The following is a 26043-nucleotide window of genomic DNA, read 5'->3' on the forward strand; positions in this document are numbered from 1 at the left end:
GTATATGTATCTGTGTGTGTATGTATTTTTCTCTATCGTCCTAGTGGATGCTGGGGTTCCTGAAAGGACCACGGGGAATAGCGGCTCCGCAGGAGACAGGGCACAAAAAGTAAAGCTTTAGGATCAGGTGGTGTGCACTGGCTCCTCCCCCTATGACCCTCCTCCAAGCCTCAGTTAGATTTTTGTGCCCGGCCGAGAAGGGTGCAATCTAGGTGGCTCTCCTAAAGAGCTGCTTAGAAAAGTTTAGCTTAGGTTTTTTATTTTACAGTGAGTCCTGCTGACAACAGGATCACTGCAACGAGGGACTTAGGGGAGAAGAAGTGAACTCACCTGCGTGCAGGATGGATTGGCTTCTTTGGCTACTGGACATTAGCTCCAGAGGGACGATCACAGGTACAGCCTGGATGGTCACCGGAGCCTCGCCGCCGGCCCCCTTGCAGATGCTGAAAAGAGAAGAAGGTCCAGAATCGGCGGCAGAAGACTCCTCAGTCTTCTTAAGGTAGCGCACAGCACTGCAGCTGTGCGCCATTGCTCTCAGCACACTTCACACGGCAGTCACTGAGGGTGCAGGGCGCTGGGAGGGGGGCGCCCTGGGAGGCAATGTAAACCTATTTTTTGGCAAAAAATACCTCACATATAGCCTCCGGGGGCTATATGGAGATATTTAACCCCTGCCAGAATCCGTTGAAGAGCGGGAGACGAGCCCGCCGAAAAAGGGGCGGGGCCTATCTCCTCAGCACACAGCGCCATTTTCCCTCACAGAAAGGCTGGAGGGAAGGCTCCCAGGCTCTCCCCTGCACTGCACTACAGAAACAGGGTTAAAACAGAGAGGGGGGGCACTAATTTGGCGTTAGAAATATATAAAAAGATGCTATAAGGGAAAACACTTATATAAGGTTGTCCCTATATAATTATAGCGTTTTTTGGTGTGTGCTGGCAAACTCTCCCTCTGTCTCTCCAAAGGGCTAGTGGGTCCTGTCCTCTATCAGAGCATTCCCTGTGTGTGTGCTGTGTGTCGGTACGTGTGTGTCGACATGTATGAGGACGATGTTGGTGAGGAGGCGGAGCAATTGCCTGTAATGGTGATGTCACTCTCTAGGGAGTCGACACCGGAATGGATGGCTTATTTAGGGAATTACGTGATAATGTCAACACGCTGCAAGGTCGGTTGACGACATGAGACGGCCGACAAACAATTAGTACCGGTCCAGACGTCTCAAAAACACCGTCAGGGGTTTTAAAACGCCCGTTTACCTTAGTCGGTCGTCACAGACACAGACACGGACACTGAATCCAGTGTCGACGGTGAATAAACAAACGTATTCCTTATTAGGGCCACACGTTAAGGGCAATGAAGGAGGTGTTACATATTTCTGATACTACAAGTACCACAAAAAAGGGTATTATGTGGGATGTGAAAAAACTACCTGTAGTTTTTCCTGAATCAGATAAATTAAATGAAGTGTGTGATGATGCGTGGGTTCCCCCCGATAGAAAATTATTGGCGGTATACCCTTTCCCGCCAGAAGTTAGGGCGCGTTGGGAAACACCCCTTAGGGTGGATAAGGCGCTCACACGCTTATCAAAACAAGTGGCGGTACCGTCTATAGATAGGGCCGTCCTCAAGGAGCCAGCTGACAGTAGGCTGGAAAATATCATATAAAAGTATATACACACATACTGGTGTTATACTGCGACCAGCGATCGCCTCAGCCTGGATGTGCAGAGCTGGGGTGGCTTGGTCGGATTCCCTGACTAAAAATATTGATAACCTTGACAGGGACAGTATTTTATTGACTATAGAGCATTTAAAGGATGCATTTCTATATATGCGAGATGCACAGAGGGATATTTGCACTCTGGCATCAAGAGTAAGTGCGATGTCCATATCTGCCAGAAGATGTTTATGGACACGACAGTGGTCAGGTGATGCAGATTCCAAACGGCACAAAGGTGTATTGCCGTATAAAGGAAGAGGAGTTATTTGGGGTCGGTCCATCGGACCTGGTGGCCACGGCAACTGCTGGAAAATCCACCGTTTTTACCCTAAGTCACATCTCTGCAGAAAAAGACACCGTCTTTTCAGCCTCAGTCCTTTCGTCCCTATAAGAGTCATATTTGCCCAGGGATAGAGGAAAGGGAAGAAGACTGCAGCAGGCAGCCCATTCCCAGGAACAGAAGCCTTCCACCGCTTCTGCCAAGCTCTCAGCATGACGCTGGGACCGTACAGGACCCCTGGATCCTACAAGTAGTATCCCAGGGGTACAGATTGGAATGTCGAAACGTTTCCCCCTCGCAGGCTCCTGAAGTCTGCTTTACCAAGGTATCCCTCCGACAAGGAGGCAGTATGGGAAAAAATTCACAAGCTGTATTCCCAGCAGGTGATAATCAAATTACCCCTCCTACAACAAGGAAAGGGGTATTATTCCACACTATATTGTGGTACTGAAGCCAGAAGGCTAGGTGAGACCTATTCTAAATCTAAAAAAATTTGAACACTTACAAAGGTTCAAATCAAGATGGAGTCACTCAGAGCAGTGATAACGAACCAGGAAGAAGGGGACTATATAGTGTCCCGGGACATCAGGGATGCTTACCTCCATGTCCCAAATTTGCCCTTCTCACTAAGGGTACCTCAGGTTCGTGGTATAGAACTGTCACTGTCAGTTTCAGACGCTGCCGTTTGGATTGTCCACGGCACCCCGGGTCTTTACCAAGGTAATGGCCGAAATGATGATTCTTCTTCGAAGAAAAGGCGTCTTAATTACCCCTTACTTGGACGATCTCCTGATAAGGGCAAAGTCCAGGGAACAGTTGGAGGTCGGAGTAGCACTATCTCGGATACTACTACAACAGCACGGATGGATTCTAAATATTCCAAAATCGCAGCTGATCCTGACGACACGTCTGCTGTGCCTAGGGATGATTCTGGACACAGTCCAGAAAAAGGTGTTTCTCCCGGAAGAGAAAGCCAGGGAGTTATCCGAGCTAGTCAAGAACCTCCTAAAACCAGGAAAAGTGTCAGTGCATCATTGCACAAGGGTCCTGGTAAAAATGGTGGCTTCCTACGAAGCAATTCCATTCGGCAGATTTCACGCAAGGACTTTTCTGTGGGATCTGCTGGACAAATGGTCCGGATCGCATCTTCAGATGCATCAGCGGATAACCCTATATCCAAGGACAAGGGTGTCTCTCCTGTGGTGGTTACAGAGTGCTCATCTTCTAGAGGGCCGCAGATTCGGCATTCAGGATTGGATGCTGGTGACCACGGAGGCCAGCCCGAGAGGCTGGGGAGCAGTCACACAAGGAAAAAATTTCCAGGGAGTGTGATCAAGTCTGGAGACTTTTCTCCACATAAATATACTGGAGCTAAGGGTAAATTTATAATGCTCTAAGCTTAGCAAGACCTCTGCTTCAAGGTCAGCCGGTATTGATCCAGTGGGAAAAACATCACGGCAGTCGCCCACGTAAACAGACAGGGCGGCACAAGAAGCAGGAGGGCAATGGCAAAAACTGCAAGGACTTTTCGCTGGGCGGAAAATCATGTGATAGCACTGTCAGCAGTGTTTCATTCCGGGAGTGGAAACTGGGAAGCAGACTTCCTCAGCAGGCACGACCTCCACCCGGGAGAGTGGAAACTTCATCGGGAAGTTTTTCCACATGATTGTGAACCGTTGGGAAATACCAAAGGTGGACATGATGGCGTCCCGTCTGAACAAAAAACGGGACAGGTATTGCGCCAGGTCAAGAGACCCTCAGGCAATAGCTGTGGACGTTCTGGTAACACCGTGGATGTACCAGTCGGTGTATGTGTTCCCTCCTCTGCTTCTCATACCTAAGGTACTGAGAATTATAAGACGTAGAGGAGTAAGAACTATACTCATGGCTCCGGATTGGCCAAGAAGGACTTGGTACCCGGAACTTCAAGAGATGCTCACAGAGGACTTATGGCCTCTGCCGCTAAGAAGGGACTTGCTTCAGCAAGTACCATGTCTGTTCCAAGACTTACCGCAGCTGCGTTTGACGGCATGGCGGTGGAACGCCGGATCCTAGGGGAAAAAGGCATTCCGGAAGAGGTCATTCCTACCCTGGTCAAAGCCAGGAAGGAGGTGACCGCACAACATTATCACCACATGTGGCGAAAATATGTTGCGTGGTGTGAGGCCAGGAAGGCCCCACGAAGAAATTTCAACTCGGTCGATTCCTGCATTTCCTGCAAACAGGAGTGTCTATGGGCCTCAAATTGGGGCCCATTAAGGTTCAAATTTCGGCCCTGTCGATTTTCTTCCAGAAAGAATTGGCTTCAGTTCCTGAAGTCCAGAAGTTTGTCAAGGGAGTATTGCATATACAACCCCCTTTTGTGCCTCCAGTGGCACTGTGGGATCTCAACGTAGTTCTGGGATTCCTCAAATCACATTGGTTTAAAACCAGTCAAATCTGTGGATTTGAAGCATCTCACATGAAAAGTGACCATGCTCTTGGCCCTGGCCTGGGCCAGGCGAGTGTCAAATTGGTGGGGGTTTTTTTTCTCAAAAAAGCCCATATCTGTTTGTCCATTCGGACAGGGCAGAGCTGCGGACTCGTCCCCAGTTCTCTCCCTAAGGTGGTGTCAGTGTTTCACCTGAACCAGCTTATTGTGGTGCCTTGCGCCTACTAGGGACTTGGAGGACTCCAAGTTGCTGGATGTTGTCAGGGCCCTGAAAGTATAGGTTCCAGGACGGCTGGAGTCAGGAAAACTGACTTGCTGTTATCCTGTATGCACCCAACAAAGTGGGTGCTCTTGCTTCTAAGCAGACTATTGCTAGTTGGATGTGTAATACAATTCAGCTTGCACATTCTGTGGCAGGCCTGCCACAGCCAAAATATGTAAATGCCCATTCCACAAGGAAGGTGGGCTCATCTTGGGCGGCTGCCCGAGGGGTCTCGGCTTTACAACTTTGCCGAGCGGCTATTTAGTCAGGGGCAAACACGTTTGTAAAATCCTACAAATTTGATACCCTGGCTAAGGAGGACCTGGAGTTCTCTCATTCGGTGCTGCAGAGTCATCCGCACTCTCCCGCCCGTTTGGGAGCTTTGGTATAATCCCCATGGTCCTTTCAGGAACCCCAGCATCCACTAGGACGATAGAGAAAATAAGAATTTACTTACCGATAATTCTATTTCTCGGAGTCCGTAGTGGATGCTGGGCGCCCATCCCAAGTGCGGATTATCTGCATTACTTGTACATAGGAGGTAATTCTGAGTTGATCGCAGCAGGAGTTTTGTTAGCAGTTGGGCAAAACCATGTGCACTGCAGGGGAGGCAGATATAACATGTGCAGAGAGAGTTAGATTTGGGTGGGTTATTTTGTTTCTGTGCAGGGTAAATAATGGCTGCTTTATTTTTACACTGCAAATTAGATTGCAGATTGAACACACCACACCCAAATCTAACTCTTTCTGCACATGTTATATCTGCCTCCCCTGCAGTGCACATGTTTTTTCCCAACTGCTAAAAAATTTCCTGCTGCGATCAACTTGGAATTACCCCCATAGTTACAAAAATCGGGTTATTATTGTTGTGAGCCATCTTTTCAGAGGCTCCGCTGTTATCATACTGTTAACTGGGTTCAGATCACAGGTTGTACAGTGTGATTGGTGTGGCTGGTATGAGTCTTACCCGGAATTCAAAATCCTTCCTTATTGTGTACGCTCGTCCGGGCACAGTATCCTAACTGAGGCTTGGAGGAGGGTCATAGGGGGAGGAGCCAGTGCACACCACCTGATCCTAAAGCTTTACTTTTTGTGTCCTGTCTCCTGCGGAGCCGCTATTCCCCATGGTCCTTTCAGGAACCCCAGCATCCACTACGGACTCCGAGAAATAGAATTATCGGTAAGTAAATTCTTATTATTTCTGTGTGTGTGTATATGTATGTATGTATTTGTATGTGTGTTTTTGTGAGTGTATATGTATCTGTGTGTGTATATGTATATATTTGTGTAAGTGTAGATGTGCGTGTGTGGTTTTTGTGAGTGCATATATATCTGAGTGTAGATGTATGTATATATTTGTGTAAGTGTAGATGTATCTGTGTGTGTGTGTGTGTGTGTGTGTGTGTGTGTGTGTGTGTGTGTGTGTATGTATATGTATGTTTCTCTAACGTCCTAAGTGGATGCTGGGGACTCCGTAAGGACCATGGGGAATAGCGGCTCCGCAGGAGACTGGGCACATCTAAAGAAAGCTTTAGGACTATCTGGTGTGCACTGGCTCCTCCCCCTATGACCCTCCTCCAAGCCTCAGTTAGATCTCTGTGCCCGAACGAGAAGGGTGCACACTAGGGGCTCTCCTGAGCTTCTTAGTGAAAGTTTTAGATTAGGTTTTTTATTTTCAGTGAGACCTGCTGGCAACAGGCTCACTGCATCGAGGGACTAAGGGGAGAAGAAGCGAACTCACCTGCGTGCAGAGTGGATTGGGCTTCTTAGGCTACTGGACATTAGCTCCAGAGGGACGATCACAGGCCCAGCTTGGATGGGTCCCAGAGCCGCGCCGCCGGCCCCCTTACAGAGCCAGAAGGCAGAAGAGGTCCGGAAAATCGGCGGCAGAAGACGTCCTGTCTTCAACAAGGTAGCGCACAGCACTGCAGCTGTGCGCCATTGCTCTCAGCACACTTCACACTTCGGTCACTGAGGGTGCAGGGCGTTGGGGGGGGGGCGCCCTGAGACGCAATAAAAACACCTTGGATGGCAAAAAAATGCATCACATATAGCTCCTGGGCTATATGGATGCATTTAACCCCTGCCAGAATACATAAAAAAGCAGGAGAAAAGTCCGCGAAAAAGGGGCGGAGCCTATCTCCTCAGCACACTGGCGCTATTTTCCCTCACAGCTCCGTTGGAGGGAAGCTCCCTGTCTCTCCCCTGCAGTCACTACACTACAGAAAGGGTTAAAAAAAGAGAGGGGGGCACTAATTAGGTGCAGTATTAACTATACAGCAGCTATAAGGGGAAAAACACTTATATAAGGTTATCCCTGTATATATATAGCGCTCTGGTGTGTGCTGGCAAACTCTCCCTCTGTCTCCCCAAAGGGCTAGTGGGGTCCTGTCCTCTATCAGAGCATTCCCTGTGTGTGTGCTGTATGTCTGTACTTTTGTGTCGACATGTATGAGGAGAAAAATGATGTGGAGACGGAGCAGATTGCCTGTAATAGTGATGTCACCCCCTAGGGGGTCGACACCTGAGTGGATGAACTGTTGGAAGGAATTACGTGACAGTGTCAGCTCTGTATAAAAGACAGTGGTTGACATGAGACAGCCGGCTACTCAGCTTGTGCCTGTCCAGACGTCTCATAGGCCGTCAGGGGCTCTAAAGCGCCCGTTACCTCAGATGGCAGATATAGACGCCGACACGGATACTGACTCCAGTGTCGACGGTGAAGAGACGAATGTGACTTCCAGTAGGGCCACACATTACATGATTGAGGCAATGAAAAATGTTTTACACATTTCTGATAATACGAGTACCACCAAAAAAAAGGGGTATTATGTTCGGTGAGGAAAAACTACCTGTAGTTTCTCTATCGTCCTAGTGGATGCTGGGGTTCCTGAAAGGACCATGGGGAATAGCGGCTCCGCAGGAGACAGGGCACAAAAAGTAAAGCTTTTCCGATCAGGTGGTGTGCACTGGCTCCTCCCCCTATGACCCTCCTCCAGACTCCAGTTAGATTTTTGTGCCCGGCCGAGAAGGGTGCAATCTAGGTGGCTCTCCTAAAGAGCTGCTTAGAGAAAGTTTAGCTAGGTTTTTTATGTTACAGTGATTCCTGCTGGCAACAGGATCACTGCAGCGAGGGACTGAGGGGAGAAGGAGTCAACTCACCTGCGTGCAGGATGGATTGGCTTCTTGGCTACTGGACATCAAGCTCCAGAGGGACGATCACAGGTACAGCCTGGATGGTCACCGGAGCCGCGCCGCCGGCCCCCTTGCAGATGCTGAAGACAGAAGAGGTCCAGAATCGGCGGCTGAAGACTCCTGCAGTCTTCTAAAGGTAGCGCACAGCACTGCAGCTGTGCGCCATTTTCCTCTCAGCACACTTCACACGGCAGTCACTGAGGGTGCAGGGCGCTGGGAGGGGGGCGCCCTGGGAGGCAAAATGAGTACCTATAAAGGCTAAAAATACCTCACATATAGCCCTAGAGGCTATATGGAGATATTTAACCCCTGCCTGATTTCTCAAAATAGCGGGAGACGAGCCCGCCGGAAAAGGGGCGGGGCCTATCTCCTCAGCACACGGCGCCATTTCCTCTCACAGCTCCGCTGGTCAGGACGGCTCCCAGGTCTCTCCCCTGCACTGCACTACAGAAACAGGGTAAAACAGAGAGGGGGGGGCAAATTTATGGCGATATTTTTATATAACAAAGCAGCTATAGGGGAGCACTTATTATAAGGCTATCCCTGATATATATATAGCGCTTTTGGTGTGTGCTGGCAAACTCTCCCTCTGTCTCCCCAAAGGGCTAGTGGGTCCTGTCTTCATTAGGAGCATTCCCTGTGTGTCTGCTGTGTGTCGGTACGTGTGTGTCGACATGTATGAGGACGATATTGGTGTGGAGGCGGAGCAATTGCCAAATATGGGGATGTCACCTCCTAGGGGGTCGACACCAGAATGGATGCCTTTATTTATGGAACTACGGGATAGTGTCAACACGCTAAAGCAGTCGTTTGACGACATGAGACGGCCGGACAATCAATTAGTGCCTGTCCAGGCGACTCAAACACCGTCAGGGGCTGTGAAACGCCCTTTGCCTCAGTCGGTCGACACAGACCCAGACACAGGCGATGACTCCAGTGGTGACGGTGACGAATCAACCGTATTTTCCAGTAGGGCCACACGTTATATGATTTTGGCAATGAAGGAGGCGTTACATTTAGCTGATACTACAGGTACCACTAAACAGGGTATTATGTGGGGTATGAAAAAACTACCTATAGTTTTTCCTGAATCAGAAGAACTAAATGACGTGTGTAATGAAGCGTGGGTTGCCCCTGATAAAAAGCTGATAATTTCAAAGAAATTATTGGCATTATACCCTTTCCCGCCAGAGGTTAGGGAGCGCTGGGAAACACCTCCTAGGGTGGACAAGGCGCTAACACGCTTATCTAAACAAGTGGCGTTACCCTCTCCTGAGACGGCCGCACTTAAAGATCCATCAGATAGGAGGATGGAAAATATCCAAAAAAGTATATACACACATGCAGGTGTTATACTACGACCAGCTGTAGCAACTGCCTGGATGGGCAGTGCGGGGGTAGTTTGGTCAGAATCCCTGATTGAAAATATTGATACCCTGGACAGGGACAATATTTTACTGTCGTTAGAACAAATAAAGGATGCATTTCTTTATATGCGTGATGCACAGAGGGATATATGCACACTGGCATCACGGGTAAGTGCTATGTCCATTTCGGCCAGAAGAGCTTTATGGACGCGACAGTGGACAGGCGATGCGGATTCAAAACGGCATATGGAAGTTTTGCCGTATAAGGGGGAGGAGTTATTTGGAGTCGGTCTATCAGATTTGGTGGCCACGGCTACAGCCGGGAAATCCACCTTTCTACCTCAAGTCACTCCCCAACAGAAAAAGGCACCGACTTTTCAACCGCAGCCCTTTCGTTCCTTTAAAAATAAGAGAGCAAAGGGCTATTCATATTTGCCACGAGGCAAAGGTCGAGGGAAGAGACAGCAACACGCAGCTCCTTCCCAGGATCAGAAGCCCTCCCCGGCTTCTACAAAAGCCTCAGCATGACGCTGGGGCTTCTCAAGCGGACTCGGGGACGGTGGGCGGTCGTCTCAAAAATTACAGCGCGCAGTGGGCTCACTCGCAAGTAGATCCCTGGATCCTGCAGATAATATCTCAGGGATACAGGTTGGAATTAGAGACAGATCCACCTCGCCGTTTCCTGAGGTCTGCTTTACCAACGTCCCCCTCCGAAAGGGAGACGGTGTTGGAAGCCATTCACAAGCTGTACTCTCAGCAGGTGATAGTCAAGGTACCTCTTCTGCAACAAGGGAAGGGGTATTATTCCACTCTTTTTGTGGTACCGAAGCCGGATGGCTCGGTAAGGCCTATTCTAAATCTGAAGTCCTTGAACCTGTACATAAAGAAGTTCAAGTTCAAAATGGAGTCACTCAGAGCAGTGATAGCGAACCTGGAAGAGGGGGACTTTATGGTATCCTTGGACATCAAGGATGCGTATCTCCACGTTCCAATTTACCCCTCACACCAGGGGTACCTCAGGTTCGTTGTACAAAACTGTCACTATCAGTTTCAGACGCTGCCGTTCGGATTGTCCACGGCACCTCGGATCTTTACAAAGGTAATGGCCGAGATGATGATTCTTCTTCGAAGAAAAGGCGTATTAATTATCCCATACTTGGACGATCTCCTAATAAGGGCGAGGTCCAGAGAACAGCTAGAGATGGGATTAGCACTGTCTCAAGAAGTGCTAAAACAGCACGGGTGGATTCTGAATATTCCAAAATCCCAGTTAATGCCGACAACTCGTCTGCTGTTCCTAGGGATGATTCTGGACACGGTTCAGAAAAAGGTTTTTCTCCCGGAGGAAAAAGCCAAGGAGTTATCCGAGCTTGTCAGGAACCTCCTAAAACCAGGAAAGGTGTCTGTACATCAATGCACAAGAGTCCTGGGAAAAATGGTGGCTTCTTACGAAGCGATTCCATTCGGCAGATTCCACGCAAGAATTTTCCAAAGGGATCTGTTGGACAAATGGTCAGGGTCGCATCTTCAGATGCACCTACGGATAACCCTGTCTCCAAGGACAAGGGTGTCTCTTCTGTGGTGGTTGCAGAGTGCTCATCTATTGGAGGGCCGCAGATTCGGCATACAGGATTGGATCCTGGTGACCACGGACGCCAGCCTGAGAGGCTGGGGAGCAGTCACACAAGGAAGAAACTTCCAGGGAGTATGGACGAGCCTGGAAACGTCTCTTCACATAAACATTCTGGAACTAAGAGCAATATACAATGCTCTAAACCAGGCAGAACCTCTGCTTCAGGGAAAACCGGTATTGATCCAGTCGGACAACATCACGGCAGTCGCCCATGTGAACAGACAGGGCGGCACAAGAAGCAGGAGGGCAATGGCAGAAGCTGCAAGGATTCTTCGCTGGGCAGAGAATCATGTGATAGCACTGTCAGCAGTGTTCATCCCGGGAGTGGACAACTGGGAAGCAGACTTCCTCAGCAGACACGATCTTCACCCGGGAGAGTGGGGACTTCATCCAGAAGTCTTCCACATGCTGGTAACCCGTTGGGAAAGACCAATGGTGGACATGATGGCGTCTCGCCTCAACAAAAAACTGGACAGGTATTGCGCCAGGTCAAGAGATCCGCAGGCAATAGCTGTGGACGCGCTGGTAACGCCTTGGGTGTACCAGTCGGTGTATGTGTTTCCTCCTCTGCCTCTCATACCAAAAGTATTGAGAATTATACGGCAAAGAGGCGTAAGAACGATACTAGTGGTTCCGGATTGGCCAAGGAGGACTTGGTACCCGGAACTTCAAGAGATGATCACGGAAGATCCGTGGCCTCTACCTCTAAGGAGGGACTTGCTTCAGCAGGGTCCCTGTCTGTTTCAAGACTTACCGCGGCTGCGTTTGACGGCATGGCGGTTGAACGCCGGATCCTAAAGGAAAGAGGCATGCCGGAAGAAGTCATTCCTACTTTGATTAAAGCAAGGAAGGAAGTAACCGTGCAACATTATCACCGAATTTGGCGAAAATATGTTGCGTGGTGCGAAGATCGGAGTGCTCCGACGGAGGAATTTCAACTGGGTCGATTCCTACATTTCCTGCAATCAGGATTGTCAATGGGTCTCAAATTGGGATCTATTAAGGTTCAAATTTCGGCCCTGTCGATTTTCTTTCAAAAAGAATTGGCTTCAGTCCCTGAAGTCCAGACCTTTGTTAAGGGAGTGCTGCATATACAGCCTCCTGTGGTGCCTCCAGTGGCACCGTGGGATCTAAATGTGGTTTTGGACTTCCTAAAATCTCATTGGTTTGAACCACTAAAAAAGGTGGATTTGAAATATCTCACATGGAAAGTGACCATGCTTCTAGCCCTGGCTTCTGCCAGGAGAGTGTCAGAATTGGCAGCTTTATCTTACAAAAGCCCATATCTGATTTTCCATTCGGACAGGGCAGAACTGCGGACTCGTCCGCATTTTCTCCCTAAGGTGGTGTCAGCATTTCATCTGAACCAGCCTATTGTAGTGCCTGCGGCTACAAGTGACTTGGAGGACTCCAAGTTACTGGACGTTGTCAGAGCATTAAAAATATATATTGCAAGGACAGCTGGAGTCAGAAAATCTGACTCGTTGTTTATATTGTATGCACCCAACAAGATGGGTGCTCCTGCGTCTAAACAGACGATTGCTCGTTGGATCTGTAGCACAATCCAACTTGCACATTCTGTGGCAGGCTTGCCACAGCCTAAATCTGTAAAGGCCCACTCCACAAGGAAGGTGGGCTCATCTTGGGCGGCTGCCCGAGGGGTCTCGGCATTACAACTTTGCCGAGCAGCTACGTGGTCAGGGGAGAACACGTTTGTAAAATTTTACAAATTTGATACTCTGGCTAAGGAGGACCTGGAGTTCTCTCATTCGGTGCTGCAGAGTCATCCGCACTCTCCCGCCCGTTTGGGAGCTTTGGTATAATCCCCATGGTCCTTTCAGGAACCCCAGCATCCACTAGGACGATAGAGAAAATAAGATTTTACTTACCGATAAATCTATTTCTCGGAGTCCGTAGTGGATGCTGGGCGCCCATCCCAAGTGCGGATTATCTGCATAAGTTGTACATAGTTATTGTTAACTAATTCGGGTTATTGTTGAAGGAAGCCATCTTTCAGAGGCTCCGCTGTTATCATACTGTTAACTGGGTTTAGATCACAAGTTGTACGGTGTGATTGGTGTGGCTGGTATGAGTCTTACCCGGGATTCAAAATCCTCCCTTATTGTGTACGCTCGTCCGGGCACAGTACCTAACTGGAGTCTGGAGGAGGGTCATAGGGGGAGGAGCCAGTGCACACCACCTGATCGGAAAAGCTTTACTTTTTGTGCCCTGTCTCCTGCGGAGCCGCTATTCCCCATGGTCCTTTCAGGAACCCCAGCATCCACTACGGACTCCGAGAAATAGATTTATCGGTAAGTAAAATCTTATTTTTCCTGAATCTGAGAAATTAAATGAGGTGTGTGATGATGCGTGGGTTTCCCCCGATAACAACGGATAATTTCTAAAATGTTATTGGCATTATATCCTTTCCCGCCAGAGGTTAGGGTGCGTTGGGAAACACCCCCTAGGGGGGATAAAGCGCTCACACGCTTGTAAGGGCTCTACCTTCGCCTGAGATGGCCGCCCTTAAGGATCCTGCTGATAGAAAGCAGGAGGGTATCCTAAAAGGTATTTACACACATACTGGTGTTATACTGCGACCAGCAATCGCCTCAGCCTGGATGTGCAGTGCTGGGTTGGCGTGGTCGGATTCCCTGACTGAAAATATTGATACCCTAGATAGGGACAGTATAATTTTGCCTATAGAGCATTTAAAAGATGCATTTTTATATATGCGTGATGCACAGCGGAATATTTGCCGACTGGCATCAAGTCTAAGCGCGTTGTCCATTTCTACCAGTAGAGGGTTATGGACACGTCAGTGGTCAGGTGATGCGTATTCCAAACGGCATTTGGAAGTATTGCTTTATTAAGGGAGGAGTTATTTGGGGTCGGTCTTTCAGACCTGGTGGCCACGGCAACAGCTGGGAATTCCACGTTTGTACCCCAGGTCGCCTCTCAACATGAGAAGACGCCGTATTATCAGGCGCAGTCTTTTCGTGGACAAGCGGGCAAAAGGTTCTTCATTTCTGCCCCGTGACAGAGGGAGGGGAAAAAGGCTGCAGAAATCAGCCAGTTCCCAGGAACAGAAACCCTCTCCCGCCTCTGCCAAGCCCTCAGTATACGCTGGGGCTTTACAAGCAGAATCAGGCACGGTGGGGTGCCCGTCTCAATGAATTTCAGCGCGCAGTGGGCTCACTCGCAAGTAGACCCCTGGATCCTTCAGGTGATATCTCAGGGGTACAAATTAGAATTCGAGACGTCTCCCCCTCGCCGTTTCCTAAAGTCGGCTTTACCGATGTCTCCTTCTGACAGGGAGACAGTTTTGGAAGCCATTCACAAGCTGTATTCCCAGCAGGTGATAATCAAGATACCCCTCCTGCAACAGGGAACGGGGTATTATTCCACACTGTTGTGGTACCGAAGCCGGACGGCTCGGTGAGACCGATTCTAAATCTAAAATCTTTGAACACTTACGTACAGAGGTTCAAATTCAAGATTGAGTCACTCAGAGCAGTGATTGCGAACCTGGAAGAAGGGGACTACATGATGTCTCGGGACATCAAGGATGCTTACCTTCATGTCAAAATTTACCCTTCTCACCAAGGGTACCTCAGGTTTATGGTACAGAACTGTCACTATCAGTTCAGACGCTGCCGTATGGATGGTACACGGCACCCCGGGTCTTTACCAAGGTAATGGCCGAAATGATGATATTCCTTCGAAGGAAGTGAATTTTAGTTATCCCTTCCTTGGACAATTCCCTGATAAGGGTAAGATCCAGGGAACAGTTGGAGGTCGGTGTAGCACTATCTCAGGTAGTGTTGCGGCAGCACGATTGGATTCTCAATATTCCAAAATCGCACCTGGTTCCGACGACGTGTCTTCTGTTCCTAGGGATGATCCTGGACACAGTCCAGAAAAAGGTGTTTCTCCCGGAGGAGAAAGCCAGGGAGTTATCCGAGCTAGTCAGGAACCTCCTAAAACCGAGCCAAGTCTCAGTGCATCAATGCACAAGGGTTCTGGGTAAAATGGTGGCTTCCTACGAAGCAATCCCATTCGGCAGATTCCACGCAAGAACTTTCCAGTGGGACCTGCTGGACAAATGGTCCGGATAGCATCTTCAGATGCATCAGCGGATAACCCTGTCACCAAGGACAAGGGTGTCCCTCCTGTGGTGGTTGCAGAGTGCTCATCTTCTAGAGGGCCGCAGATTAGGCATTCAGGACTGGGTCCTGGTGACCACGGATGCCAGCCTGCGAGGCTGGGGAGCAGTCACACAGGGAAGGAATATCCAGGGCTTATGGTCAAACCTGGAGACATCACTTCACATAAATATCCTGAAGCTAAGGGACATTTACAATGCTCTAAGCTTAGCAAGACCTCTGCTTCAAGGTCAGCCGGTGTTGATCCAGTCGGACAACATCACGGCAGTCACCCACGTAAACAGACAGGGTGGCACAAGAAGCAGGAGGGCAATGGCAGAAGCTGCAAGGATTCTTCGCTGGGCGGAAAATCATGTGATAGCACTGTCAGCAGTATTCATTCCGGGAGTGGACAACTGGGAAGCAGACTTCCTCAGCACGACCTCCACCCGGGAGAGTGGGGACTTCACCCAGAAGTCTTCCACATGATTAAAAACTCGACAGGTATTGCGCCAGGTCCAGGGACCCTCAGGCAATAAGCTGTAGACGCTCTGGTAACACCGTGGGTGTACCAGTCAGGGTATGTGTTCCCTCCTCTGCCTCTCATACCCAAGGTACTGAGATTGATAAGATGGAGAGGAGTAAGCACTATATTCGTGGTTCTGGATTGGCCAAGAAGGACTTGGTAACCGGAACTTCAAGAGATGCTCACGGAGGATCCGTGGCCTCTACCTCTAAGAAGGGACCTGCTCCAGCAAGGACCCTGTCTGTTCCAAGACTTACCGCGGCTGCGTTTGACGGCATGGCGGTTGAACGCCGGATCCTGAAGGAAAAAAGGCATTCCGGATGAAGTCATCCCTATCCTGATCAAAGCCAGGAAGGATGTAACCGCAAAAACATTATCACCGCAATTGGCGAAAATATGTTGCGTGGTGTGAGGCCAGTAAGGCCCGACGGAGGAAATTCAACTGGGTCGATTCCTACATTTCCTGCAAACAGGAGTGTCTATGGGCCTGAAATTGGGGTCCATTAAGGTTCAAATTTTGGCCCTGTCAATTTTCTTCCAAAAAGAACTAGCTTCAGTACCTGAAGTTCAGACGTTTGTAAAAGGGGTACTGCATATACAGCCTCCTTTTGTGCCTCCAGTGGCACTTTGGGATCTCAATGTAGTTTTGGGTTCCAAAAGTCACATTGGTTTGAACCACTTAAATCTGTGGAGTTAAAATATCTCACATGGAAAGTGGTCATGCTGTTGGCCCTGGCCTGGGCCAGGCGCGTGTCAGAATTGGCGGCTTTATCCTGAAAAAGCCCTTATCTGATTTTCCATTCGGACAGGGCGGAATTGAGGACTCGTCCTCAGTTTCTCCCCAAGGTGGTTTCAGCGTCTCACCTGAACCAACCTATTGGTGGTGCCTGCGGCTACTAGGGACTTGGAGGTCTTCAAGTTGCTAGACGTTGTCAGTGCCCTGAAAATATATGTTTCCAGGACGGCTGGAGTCAGGAAAACTGACTCGCTGTTTATCCTGTATGCACACAACAAGCTGGGTGCTCCTGCTTCTAAGCAGACTATTGCTCGTTGGATTTGTAGTACAATTCAGCTTGCACATTCTGTGGCAGGCCTGCCACAGCCAAAAATCTGTAAATGCCCACTCCACAAGGAAGGTGGGCTCATCTTGGGCGGCTGCCCGAGGGGTCTCGGCTTTACAACTTTGTCGAGCAGCTACTTGGTCAGGAGCAAATATGTTTGTAAAATTCTACAAAATTGATATCCTGGCTGAGGAGGACCTGGAGTTCTCTCATTTGGTGCTGCAGAGTCATCCGCACTCTCCCGCCCGTTTGGGAGCTTTGGTATAATCCCCATGGTCCTTACGGAGTCCCCAGCATCCACTTAGGACGTTAGAGAAAATAAGAATTTACTTACCGATAATTCTATTTCTCATAGTCCGTAGTGGATGCTGGGCGCCCATCCCAAGTGCGGATTGTCTGCATTACTTGTACATAGTTATTGTTACAAAAATCGGGTTATTGTTGTTGTGAGCCATCTTTTCAGAGGCTCCTTCTGTTATCATGCTGTTAACTGGGTTCAGATCACAAGTTGTACGGTGTGATTGGTGTGGCTGGTATGAGTCTTACCCGGGATTCAAAATCCTTCCTTATTGTGTACGCTCGTCCGGGCACAGTATCCTAACTGAGGCTTGGAGGAGGGTCATAGGGGGAGGAGCCAGTGCACACCAGCTAGTCCTAAAGCTTTCTTTAGATGTGCCCAGTCTCCTGCGGAGCCGCTATTCTCCATGGTCCTTACGGAGTCCCCAGCATCCACTGCGGACTATGAGAAATAGAATTATCGGTAAGTAAATTCTTATTATTTGTGTGTGTGTATTTGTGTCTGTTTCTATGGGCGGGATGTACTAATGTACATCGCCGCCCTGCGCCACGATGCTGATCGCATATGTACTAACATATGCGATCAGCATTGCGGAGGACAGCTCTGTCCTCCGCGATGCACAGCGGCAGCCTGACTTCCGGGTTTCGGCCCCAGAAGTCAGTCTGCGCATGCCTAGGGTGACGGGGGTGGCCCCAAGGCATGCTGGGAGGGATCCGATCGGATCCCTCACACAGCGCCGCGGAGAGAAGCCCATAGGCTTCTATGGACTATCGCCAGCTGAAGCTGGCGAACCCCGCGGCGGCGCTGACCTGCCGGCCGGAGGATAGTGCATCAGGAAAAGCATTTTCCGCTTAGTACATCCCACCCTATGTACTTTTGCTGACTATTTCTGGAGAACATAAGAATATTCCTGAGTAATGAATAATGGTCACTAGACGACCACTACAAGTCCCAGCAGCACTGATGATTGCCCTTGTAGTGAGTTAGTGGGGGTGACGGAGTGCGGGGTTGAGGTCAGTGTTACAGTAGTGCGCCACTGTCTTGCGTCTGTTAGTAACATAATAATTTATCAGTCCCAAGTGGGGTATATCTGGCAGTCGGGGGGCCCCAGAATCAGATTCTGGGCCCTCATTGTGTTTCATTCCCCAGTAGCTGTGGAGAAGCGGGTGTCTGGACCCCTCAGGTGCGTGTCACAGATAGTATTCCCATGAGCGGGCCTGCGCTGTGCGAGCAGAGGTGGCAGAGCCTATTAATAGGAGCCTGAGAGTAACCTTTACACAAGCGCCAGCTCCTGCTATTTACGTGCTCTGTGAAGCTAAAGCTTTCTGTAGGCGGAGGAACACGCCTGCTATCCAGTAATAGGATTCCAGCTGTGTGTTCTTACCTGGCCTTATACTCCTTGTGTACACACAACTTTCCTGTCAGATGTCGCTCCTGCGGCGCAGGACAAACCCAGGAATGTCACGCCAATTTGTCACGGGTGCCGGATGATAGATCAACAGTCAGTAGGTTAACACCATAGGTACAAAAGGTCAACATGTAAAAGGTAGACAGTGCAAAAGGTCGACACAAATATGGGCGACATTTTTTCCCCAATGTTTTTTCAACTTTTGATTAATTTACTATCCATGTCACCATGTATTACCAGTCGACGCCCTTTGTCCCAACACAGTGCGTTGCTGGGAGCAGCGTGTGCACCAGACTGGAGGGGCTCATTTTGTTCTCTGCAGAAAGCCCCAACAGTGCTATAGCTTGTGTCTGCACCAATATACATGACAGAGACCGTATATAGGTCTAAAGATGAAGGTTGAGATGTATCAAACCTTCTAAAGCATGGAGAAGTGGTCCTGTGGAGAAGTTGCCCATAGTAACCAATCAGCTTCCACCTGTCATTTTATAGAATGCACTAGATAAATGCTACCTCGAAGCTCATTGGTTGCTATGGGCAAATTTTCAATTCGTCCACTTTTCAGAAGGTCTGATACATTTCCCACTAAATCTCCCAGTCCAAACGTGGAGCACACCTGGCAGTGGGTGGACATCAGGGGAACGTGAACCCCAGACGCAGTGTACTGTTCCACTTGGAGCAGGGTGAGGGGTAGATTCTTGTGATGGGTAAGGAAATAGCACAGACTGATCAAGGGACAGCGGTCTGCTTTACCCCAAACTCCCCCAAAACTCCATTGTTTTTCTTATTTTGACTTCACAGTGAAAAAATCTGCAGCCAGTTGGGGATTGTCTGACAGGAACCCCGACACGAGAGACATAGGGGTAAATTTACTAAGATGAGAGTTCCATTTAAGATGAGATGTTGCCCAAAGCAACCAATCAGATGCTACTTCTCATTTATCTAGCACCTTCTAGAAGATAATAGCTCTGGAATCTGGTTGCTATGGGCAACATCCCATGTTAAGTAGAACTCCCATCTTAGTAAATGTACCCCATAAAAGCAGGGAAAACTGGTGTATGGTCTTCCTCACCCCCTGCCCTTTACGTCTTCTCTTCTACTGAAACCTACTTTATATATAGCAGGTGAATTCAACACATGGCCCTCCAGCTGCTGTGGAACTACATATCCCAGCGTGCTCTGCCACAGTTTTGCAATTAGGGTATGGTGAATCTGTGGCAGTGCATGCTGGGATGTGTATTTCCACAACAGCTAAAAGGCTGCAGGTTGAAGAAACTTGCTACATAGCAATACTGTACACATTGGGGCCCATTCCGGGAAAATGTTTTGCAGGTAGCTGTATAAAAATAATAATATTCAGCCGTCTCCTCTCTGCCACAATCACACCAGATCGCCGCCGCCCGTGTGTGTTTCCTGACATACTCTGTGCTGCTGTGCTAAAAATCTGTTCTGGCTACAAGCTGTTCAGGCCCCTCCCAGTATAAAAACCATTAACACTCGGACATGCAAAGGGTGAAGACGGTTTTTAATGTGTGTGGTCGGAGCAGCGTTTTGGACGTTTTAGGAAAAACGTTCGGGAACTGGACTGGTAGGGTGGGTTTCTCTTAGCAACAGCCGCAAAGACATTTTGTGCAGGGCTGTAGAGTCTGTAAATAAGGATAATTAACAAAGATTGCATCAAACATACAGAATAACCGGAGTTGCACTGTGCAGTTGGCCAATAACAAAGCTCTTTCCAGGAACAAAATGACCAGGGAAGGGGGTCATGGAAATGGGAAGCCGCAGCCTGGGGGTTATATGGTGGAAAGTGGCGGATCCCCGGATGTGGGGGAAGACCTATGGAATACGCAGTTTGTACACCCAATTTATTGTAGAATGAAATGGAACATGATTCTCCGTTGCAGGGGTGTCCCTATTTCGAGGCGACTCGCATTGTCTGTCAGTAGTCATGGAAACTAACCTGGACAATCTCACAAGGATCAGGCGTCCCCTGCTATGTGGAAACAGGAGATATCTGAGTGTAGTGCAGCACGGACACCTGGCGTTATACGTGCAGCGCTGCAGAACGTTCCTGTCTGTGCATGGTGCTCAGTCACATGAAATCGATTTTTCAACAATAAGGAAATTGCTAATGAAAAATGATGCTTTTATTGAAAGTGATCCAAACACCCCTGATGCCATGTATTGGCCAGGGTGACCGTAGTGCTGTATGCATCGCCGCTCTGGAGCGTGCGGAGCGCATGCATGTAATGTCGCTCTGCAGGTGTCTGGCAGCAAGAAGGGAAGATGCTATCTGCATATCATGGATGCAAATTGCACAAATCTGTATTAGGTCCCCCTGGCGATATGCTCTCTGGATAGGGGATGTTTCAGTATAAGGTCCTTGTTGATGGTAAACTGAGGGACGGCATATGCTGCGCTCTCTGCGGCTCCTGCACTGCTGGCGTACCTCGCGTTTAATATCCTGTCTTTTCCTGAGCTTCCCTGAGGAGCTGCTCTGGCTGCTGGATAACCCCGGGGCCTGTAACATACAGAACATGTGTTGTGCAAACACTCAGCTGTAAGAGAAGTCAGTAGTACTCCTGTATATCACTGTTAGTTCTGGGTAAGTTAGAACAAGTGGCCCCTCCACCCCTGATCGCTGTTTTCATTAACTCTTCGGAAATCGGATGTTGACACGGGTCTGCTTAAGCTCAAAAGCCTGTCAGAAACTTACTCAACACTTTCAGCGTATTCTGCATTTCAGCGTGTGTTGCCACTTTTAGCGTATATGTTGCCACTTTTAACGTATGTTGCCACCGCATATGTCGCCACTTTTAGCGTATGTCACCACTTTTAAGCGTATGAAGCCACTTTTAGCGTATGTCGCCACTTTTAGCGTATGTCGCCGCTTGTAACGTATTCTGTATTTCTAACCAACACGGTAAACAAGAAATCTGCCCCCACTCCACCCCCAGATTTGTAACAAATAAAGTGTCCCACAGTAGCTCAGTTCACAATTCAATCTGCGGTATAACTCGCATCACTTGGTCTTTTTTTTTTTTAATACTGTAGCTTGTTACACAAAAATGTAATTTTTCAATGCCCCAGGTCTAAAACCATTATCCAAGCTGCTTTTTAAGTGTATTTAAAGTTAACAGTTCTCAGAAAGGAAAACGCTGCAGACTGTCATTTGATGTCACCAACGAGATTGCTGCCTTAGTTCATTTTTTAATTGCATTTATACCTAGTGATTTTTTTTTTCTCTCTCTTCCGCAGGACGTTTAGTCAGAAGAAAGCCGCGGTGGAGCGGGAATATGCGCAGGTAAGATCACACTGATGTGCGTGTGCGTACGATAGAGAAGTATTGTCTGCTAGTTTGTTTCACGTTTTTTTAAAATGTATAATCTTTCCCGTCTCCCGGCCGGCAGAACCTTAAATTGGCCATACACCAGACCATAGTGTAAAGGGGAAACTAAAGTCTCCTAACTCCACTGTTCCCTGACAATGCCCAATTATAATCCAATTACCACTCAGGCCTGGCCCCACTAGCACTGGGCGGGAAGAATGTCTGGATTACAATTTGTGTCTGTTCATCTGTTGTGGCACTACAAGTCCCAGCACACCATCTGGTCGGACATGCTAAAGCCTTGTGCTGCTGCAACAACAGCTGCAGAGCCTCGGGAAGGGGAGGGAGGGTTGGGGTGATTCTCTGGACAATGTGAATTCCTTACTCTAATATGAGAAAATATTACTTACAGTGTCCGCTGCCTATAGGTTCTGCCGAGCGGTGAGAGTGCTTCAGATTTCTCTGTTTGGGCGTCTCTGGTTTCGAGATCTTGTCTCTGTGCCACGCTAAGCGGCAGCTGTTTGTTTGAGCCCTGGTTGTATTCATCCGTGTTGGCTGGCGTTCCTCGGCTGGTGCACGAGCCCTTCATAAAGGGAAGCGTTGTTGACCCTACACTGCGGGGGGAAACTGTTTCCTGAGTCCTGCAATGAATACCTATGAGCCGGCTGAAGTTACGCCTTTGTCCTGCATCAGAGCAGCGATTGTGCCCGTCGTCAGATGGCTCCATGAGAAAGTGGCAGCTTTGCAGGCCAGGAAATCGCTGCCAGCGTCATGTGCCAGTTATAGATGTTACCAGAGGTAGATTACGTGTTCCCGCGGACTCCGCACAATCGCGGTGTTTCTTCTGCACACTGAGGGGCTTATGTACGAACCCTGCATTTGTCACATTTGGCAACTTTAGAATGGTTTATAGAAACCTTTTGCTGCTGAGCCCGGGCATCTGAGCACGCTGCGCGCAGTTCTATCTCAGCGGACCTGGGAGCGATGCAGTGCCCCATAGTAACGCTTCAGTCTGTATCAGTCCTTATGCATTTGCACTTTTACCTCAGCAACCCATTGGCAATGTAGTTCTGTCTGTCTAGTCAGGGACTGGATGCCTGGGGTTTAGTGCAGACTTTGCAGGTGCAGCAGCGTTGCTGGATGCGCACTTTAGTGGTGCTTGTGGGGATGTCTGGATGCTGTTACTGATGAGGAGGACTTGGCTCAGTGGCGTTATGTAACATGAGCTTACAACCCTTCCTCTGGTATAGGAGAGGTAGATACTAGACATGCTGCGGTCTGTGCTGGGCACGGCTGGTCCTGTTGGGCACAGCTGAGTAAAATTTAATTTGTAATGTTGTTTAAAATAGGTTTGGCCCAGACGGTACAGCTGATTGCGTCAACGCGGACCCTCCTCCTGTTTTACAGTCATGGGCCGTGATGATTTCTGTTCAGCACAAACCTTGACCCATTCTTAAAAATGTCTAATCTGCTCATTCCACCCCTTGGGAGCTGCTCTGTGCGTGGCCTCCTGTAGTTATATTTGGGCCTGCCGACCGTGCCTCAGATACATTCAGTGTTACCTGTTCTGCAGGTGTTGGCTCTGTGCGTGACTTAATCATTAGCTCGGTAATGTGACGGGTGAAAAAAAACCAAACACCCCCCCCATGTGTGATGGATAGAAAGCAGGAAAGAGACATAATCAGGGGGGTGACGATAGCTGTAAACCCAGTGTAACGTTATAGGAGCAGGATAAATGTGCAGCTTTCATGTTATATTTCCTTTTTACCTGAGCGATGGGTGTCTTGTTATCGGTGCGGTTTGTGGCAGCTTGTTTTCTCCAACGGAATATGTGTGTCTCAGACTGTCAGCAGACATATGCTTAGTATCAAAGTAGAAGAAAACACTTCTTATCAACACATAAGAAGCATCTGCGCCTGGCTACAGGAGGCCGTGCTTGTCTGGAGCTGGAGTGAATGACGTTGGGGCCGTTCTCCCTGGGCGCTATATTGGTGGTACAGAGGGACGTAGCTTGGGTGCTACGAATGCCATTTGTTTAGTACCTGCTCACGGTCAAAATGAGTCGTGTGACACAGGTGGGTGAGGCCTGCTTCTTGTGTGGTAACGCTCGTCCTTCCTAGGCTGCATTACCCCAAATATACGCGTACACAGAGTCCTGTGGTATCCCCACGTCAGGGAGCTGGGGTACGGCTATATGGTTCGGTTTCGTGTCCATGCGGTGTCAGGCTTATATTAACCCCTTCCACATGCCAGTATCCGGTGACCGGTAAGCGAAAGGAGGAAATTTGTTTCTTTGTGTAATGCGTCACGCTCTGCGTTTGTTGTGAGGACTGATAATGTAATAATGTACTAGTATAGCCGTTTCCGCCGTTCCTGATCAGCTGCACTGCAGGATTCATATGGTTTAGGGTCCGGAGCCTTATTCCCAAATGTTTCTTACTCTACAAAGAATAGACAAGGATTTCCCATACAATGCACTGGGATGATGGGCGTCACCCATGACCGAACACTGAGCTAACGTTACCCACATTGATACCTCTATGTACAGTAAAAGACCATGACAAACAAGACTAAGGGATCTATTTACTAAGGCTTGGGTGGAGGTAAAGTGGACGGAGATAAAGTATCAGCCAATCAGCTCTTAACTGTCGTGTTCCAAACCCTGTCTGTGACATGACCGTTATGAGCTGATTGGCTGGTCACTTATCCCGTGCACTTTATCTTCATCCAAGTCTTCGTAAATAAACCCCTAAGTATGCCCAATATATGCTGTACACCAATGTATAACTGACTGATCATGCTTCTCTGGTGTTCTATAATCTGTATTTGTATTGGACCGGTCACAAAGTGTGACTGTAAAAGTGCAGCCTGAATAAAGGCCTAATTACAGTGTCGTTATAGTTACATACGCACACACCCCATAGCGTACAATTAAGCAGTGTCCCTTGGTCTGTCATGAATACTTTGGACATTTACTGTATGTAAATTAGCTGTTGATGTGGGCAGTGACACTGGTCATGTGTTGGTCCAGGTCCAATGAAATGCAATCTGGCAGCTTAATGATGTCACAGGATGCATCACTGGAGTGCAGTCAGCCAGTACTTGGGATATGTTCACACCTATTAATACTCGTTAATATGAATACTCATGATTATTCATATCAGCGTAACATGATATGATGGCATATGATAAGGTCTATATATACAAATACTCAATGTATACACCTGCAACCCACATGGTATTGTGTCAGGTGTTCAAACATCTGTTTACAAGCCGCCTACATACACATTAGCGCAAGTATCTGTCAGGCTTAGATGACTGGTATCCTCAGGCATGGGAGTACCCTGGGTTATACTGTGATATGTGAAGCTGATAGTTGCCAGAGTTCAGGAAATTTACTGATGAGATCTTCCATTACACAATCGGTAGAGATCCATAAGAGTACATTCGGGCCTATGGAGCAGTAGCTGTAAGCTGTCGGGCCGAGAACGGCCGGTGTTTCTCGGCAGCGGTGTCTTTTCAGCTGCACGAGGGACTGTGTTACTGGAGAGGATATTCTGTCTCTGTATTACCTCAGAGCAAGCAATATCTGCTGTCACTTAGCAATTTAATTCATATTATGAGGAAAATAAGTCTTGTGCGGCTGATACCCTTGTGTGTGTGTGTGAGTGATTGCTGAAATGTACACGCTTTATAAATGGGTGTAATTCAGTTAGTCCATAACAAAACATTATACCTACTGTGCATCTGTGACGTGGGCCGCACGCTACCGACCGCGCTATTAGCCACTTACCTGGTGTCAGAAGTCGGGTACGCGCTAAACAACCGCTGTTGGCAAATGTTTGGTTTCTGTGGGTTACGACTTGGTAGTAAAATGTTTATATTTGCCCTCTGATACCCCTCTGAGCCAGATTATGTCAGTAGTGTATCATTACCCACAGTCCAGCGCTGATAATTACGCAGTAGGCGGTGCCAGGTGCTGACGTACATTCTACATAGGGCAACTTGGTAACATCCCGGACCTTTCTTCCGCTACTGCTGGATTTACAATGCAAGTACAAATAAACCGTAGTATCGCATGAAAGTGCGTGTTATCTATAGTACCAGGCAACGTTGCAATAAAGTTGAAAGGATTAGATAGAATTGATGTGTGTTTGTACATGGGCTGATCGTCTGTCACCTGCCCGGCAGCAGGATGTCCGTATAGAAAGAAGTATTACCGAGAACCTGTTTTCTCTGCATGTGAGAAATGAAAGTGAAAGTTCCCCAGACGAGTGCTTGCTGCACAGTTCCATATGTCGCTCACTGTCCAGCCCCTGTTATCATACTTGCAAAGTCTCACTGGAATAATATATGGGTAATTAGCACTTCCACTGATACCCAAAACGTGT

The 26043-nt window shown here is 48.5% G+C and overlaps 1 protein-coding gene across 3 annotated transcripts in view; it reads left to right on the forward strand.

Moving 5' to 3' along the window:
- Positions 1-26043, forward strand: part of FCHSD2 (FCH and double SH3 domains 2) — a 184717-nt gene that overhangs the window by 28872 nt on the left and 129802 nt on the right. For all 3 annotated transcript variants that reach the window (XM_063951220.1, XM_063951222.1, XM_063951221.1), the window contains exon 3: positions 21583-21628. In XM_063951220.1, the coding sequence (XP_063807290.1) occupies positions 21583-21628 (46 nt within the window). The remainder of the gene's footprint in view (positions 1-21582; positions 21629-26043) is intronic.

The sequence above is a fragment of the Pseudophryne corroboree genome, chromosome 2, assembly GCF_028390025.1.
Source record: "Pseudophryne corroboree isolate aPseCor3 chromosome 2, aPseCor3.hap2, whole genome shotgun sequence".
NCBI classification, from domain to species: Eukaryota; Metazoa; Chordata; class Amphibia; order Anura; family Myobatrachidae; genus Pseudophryne; species Pseudophryne corroboree.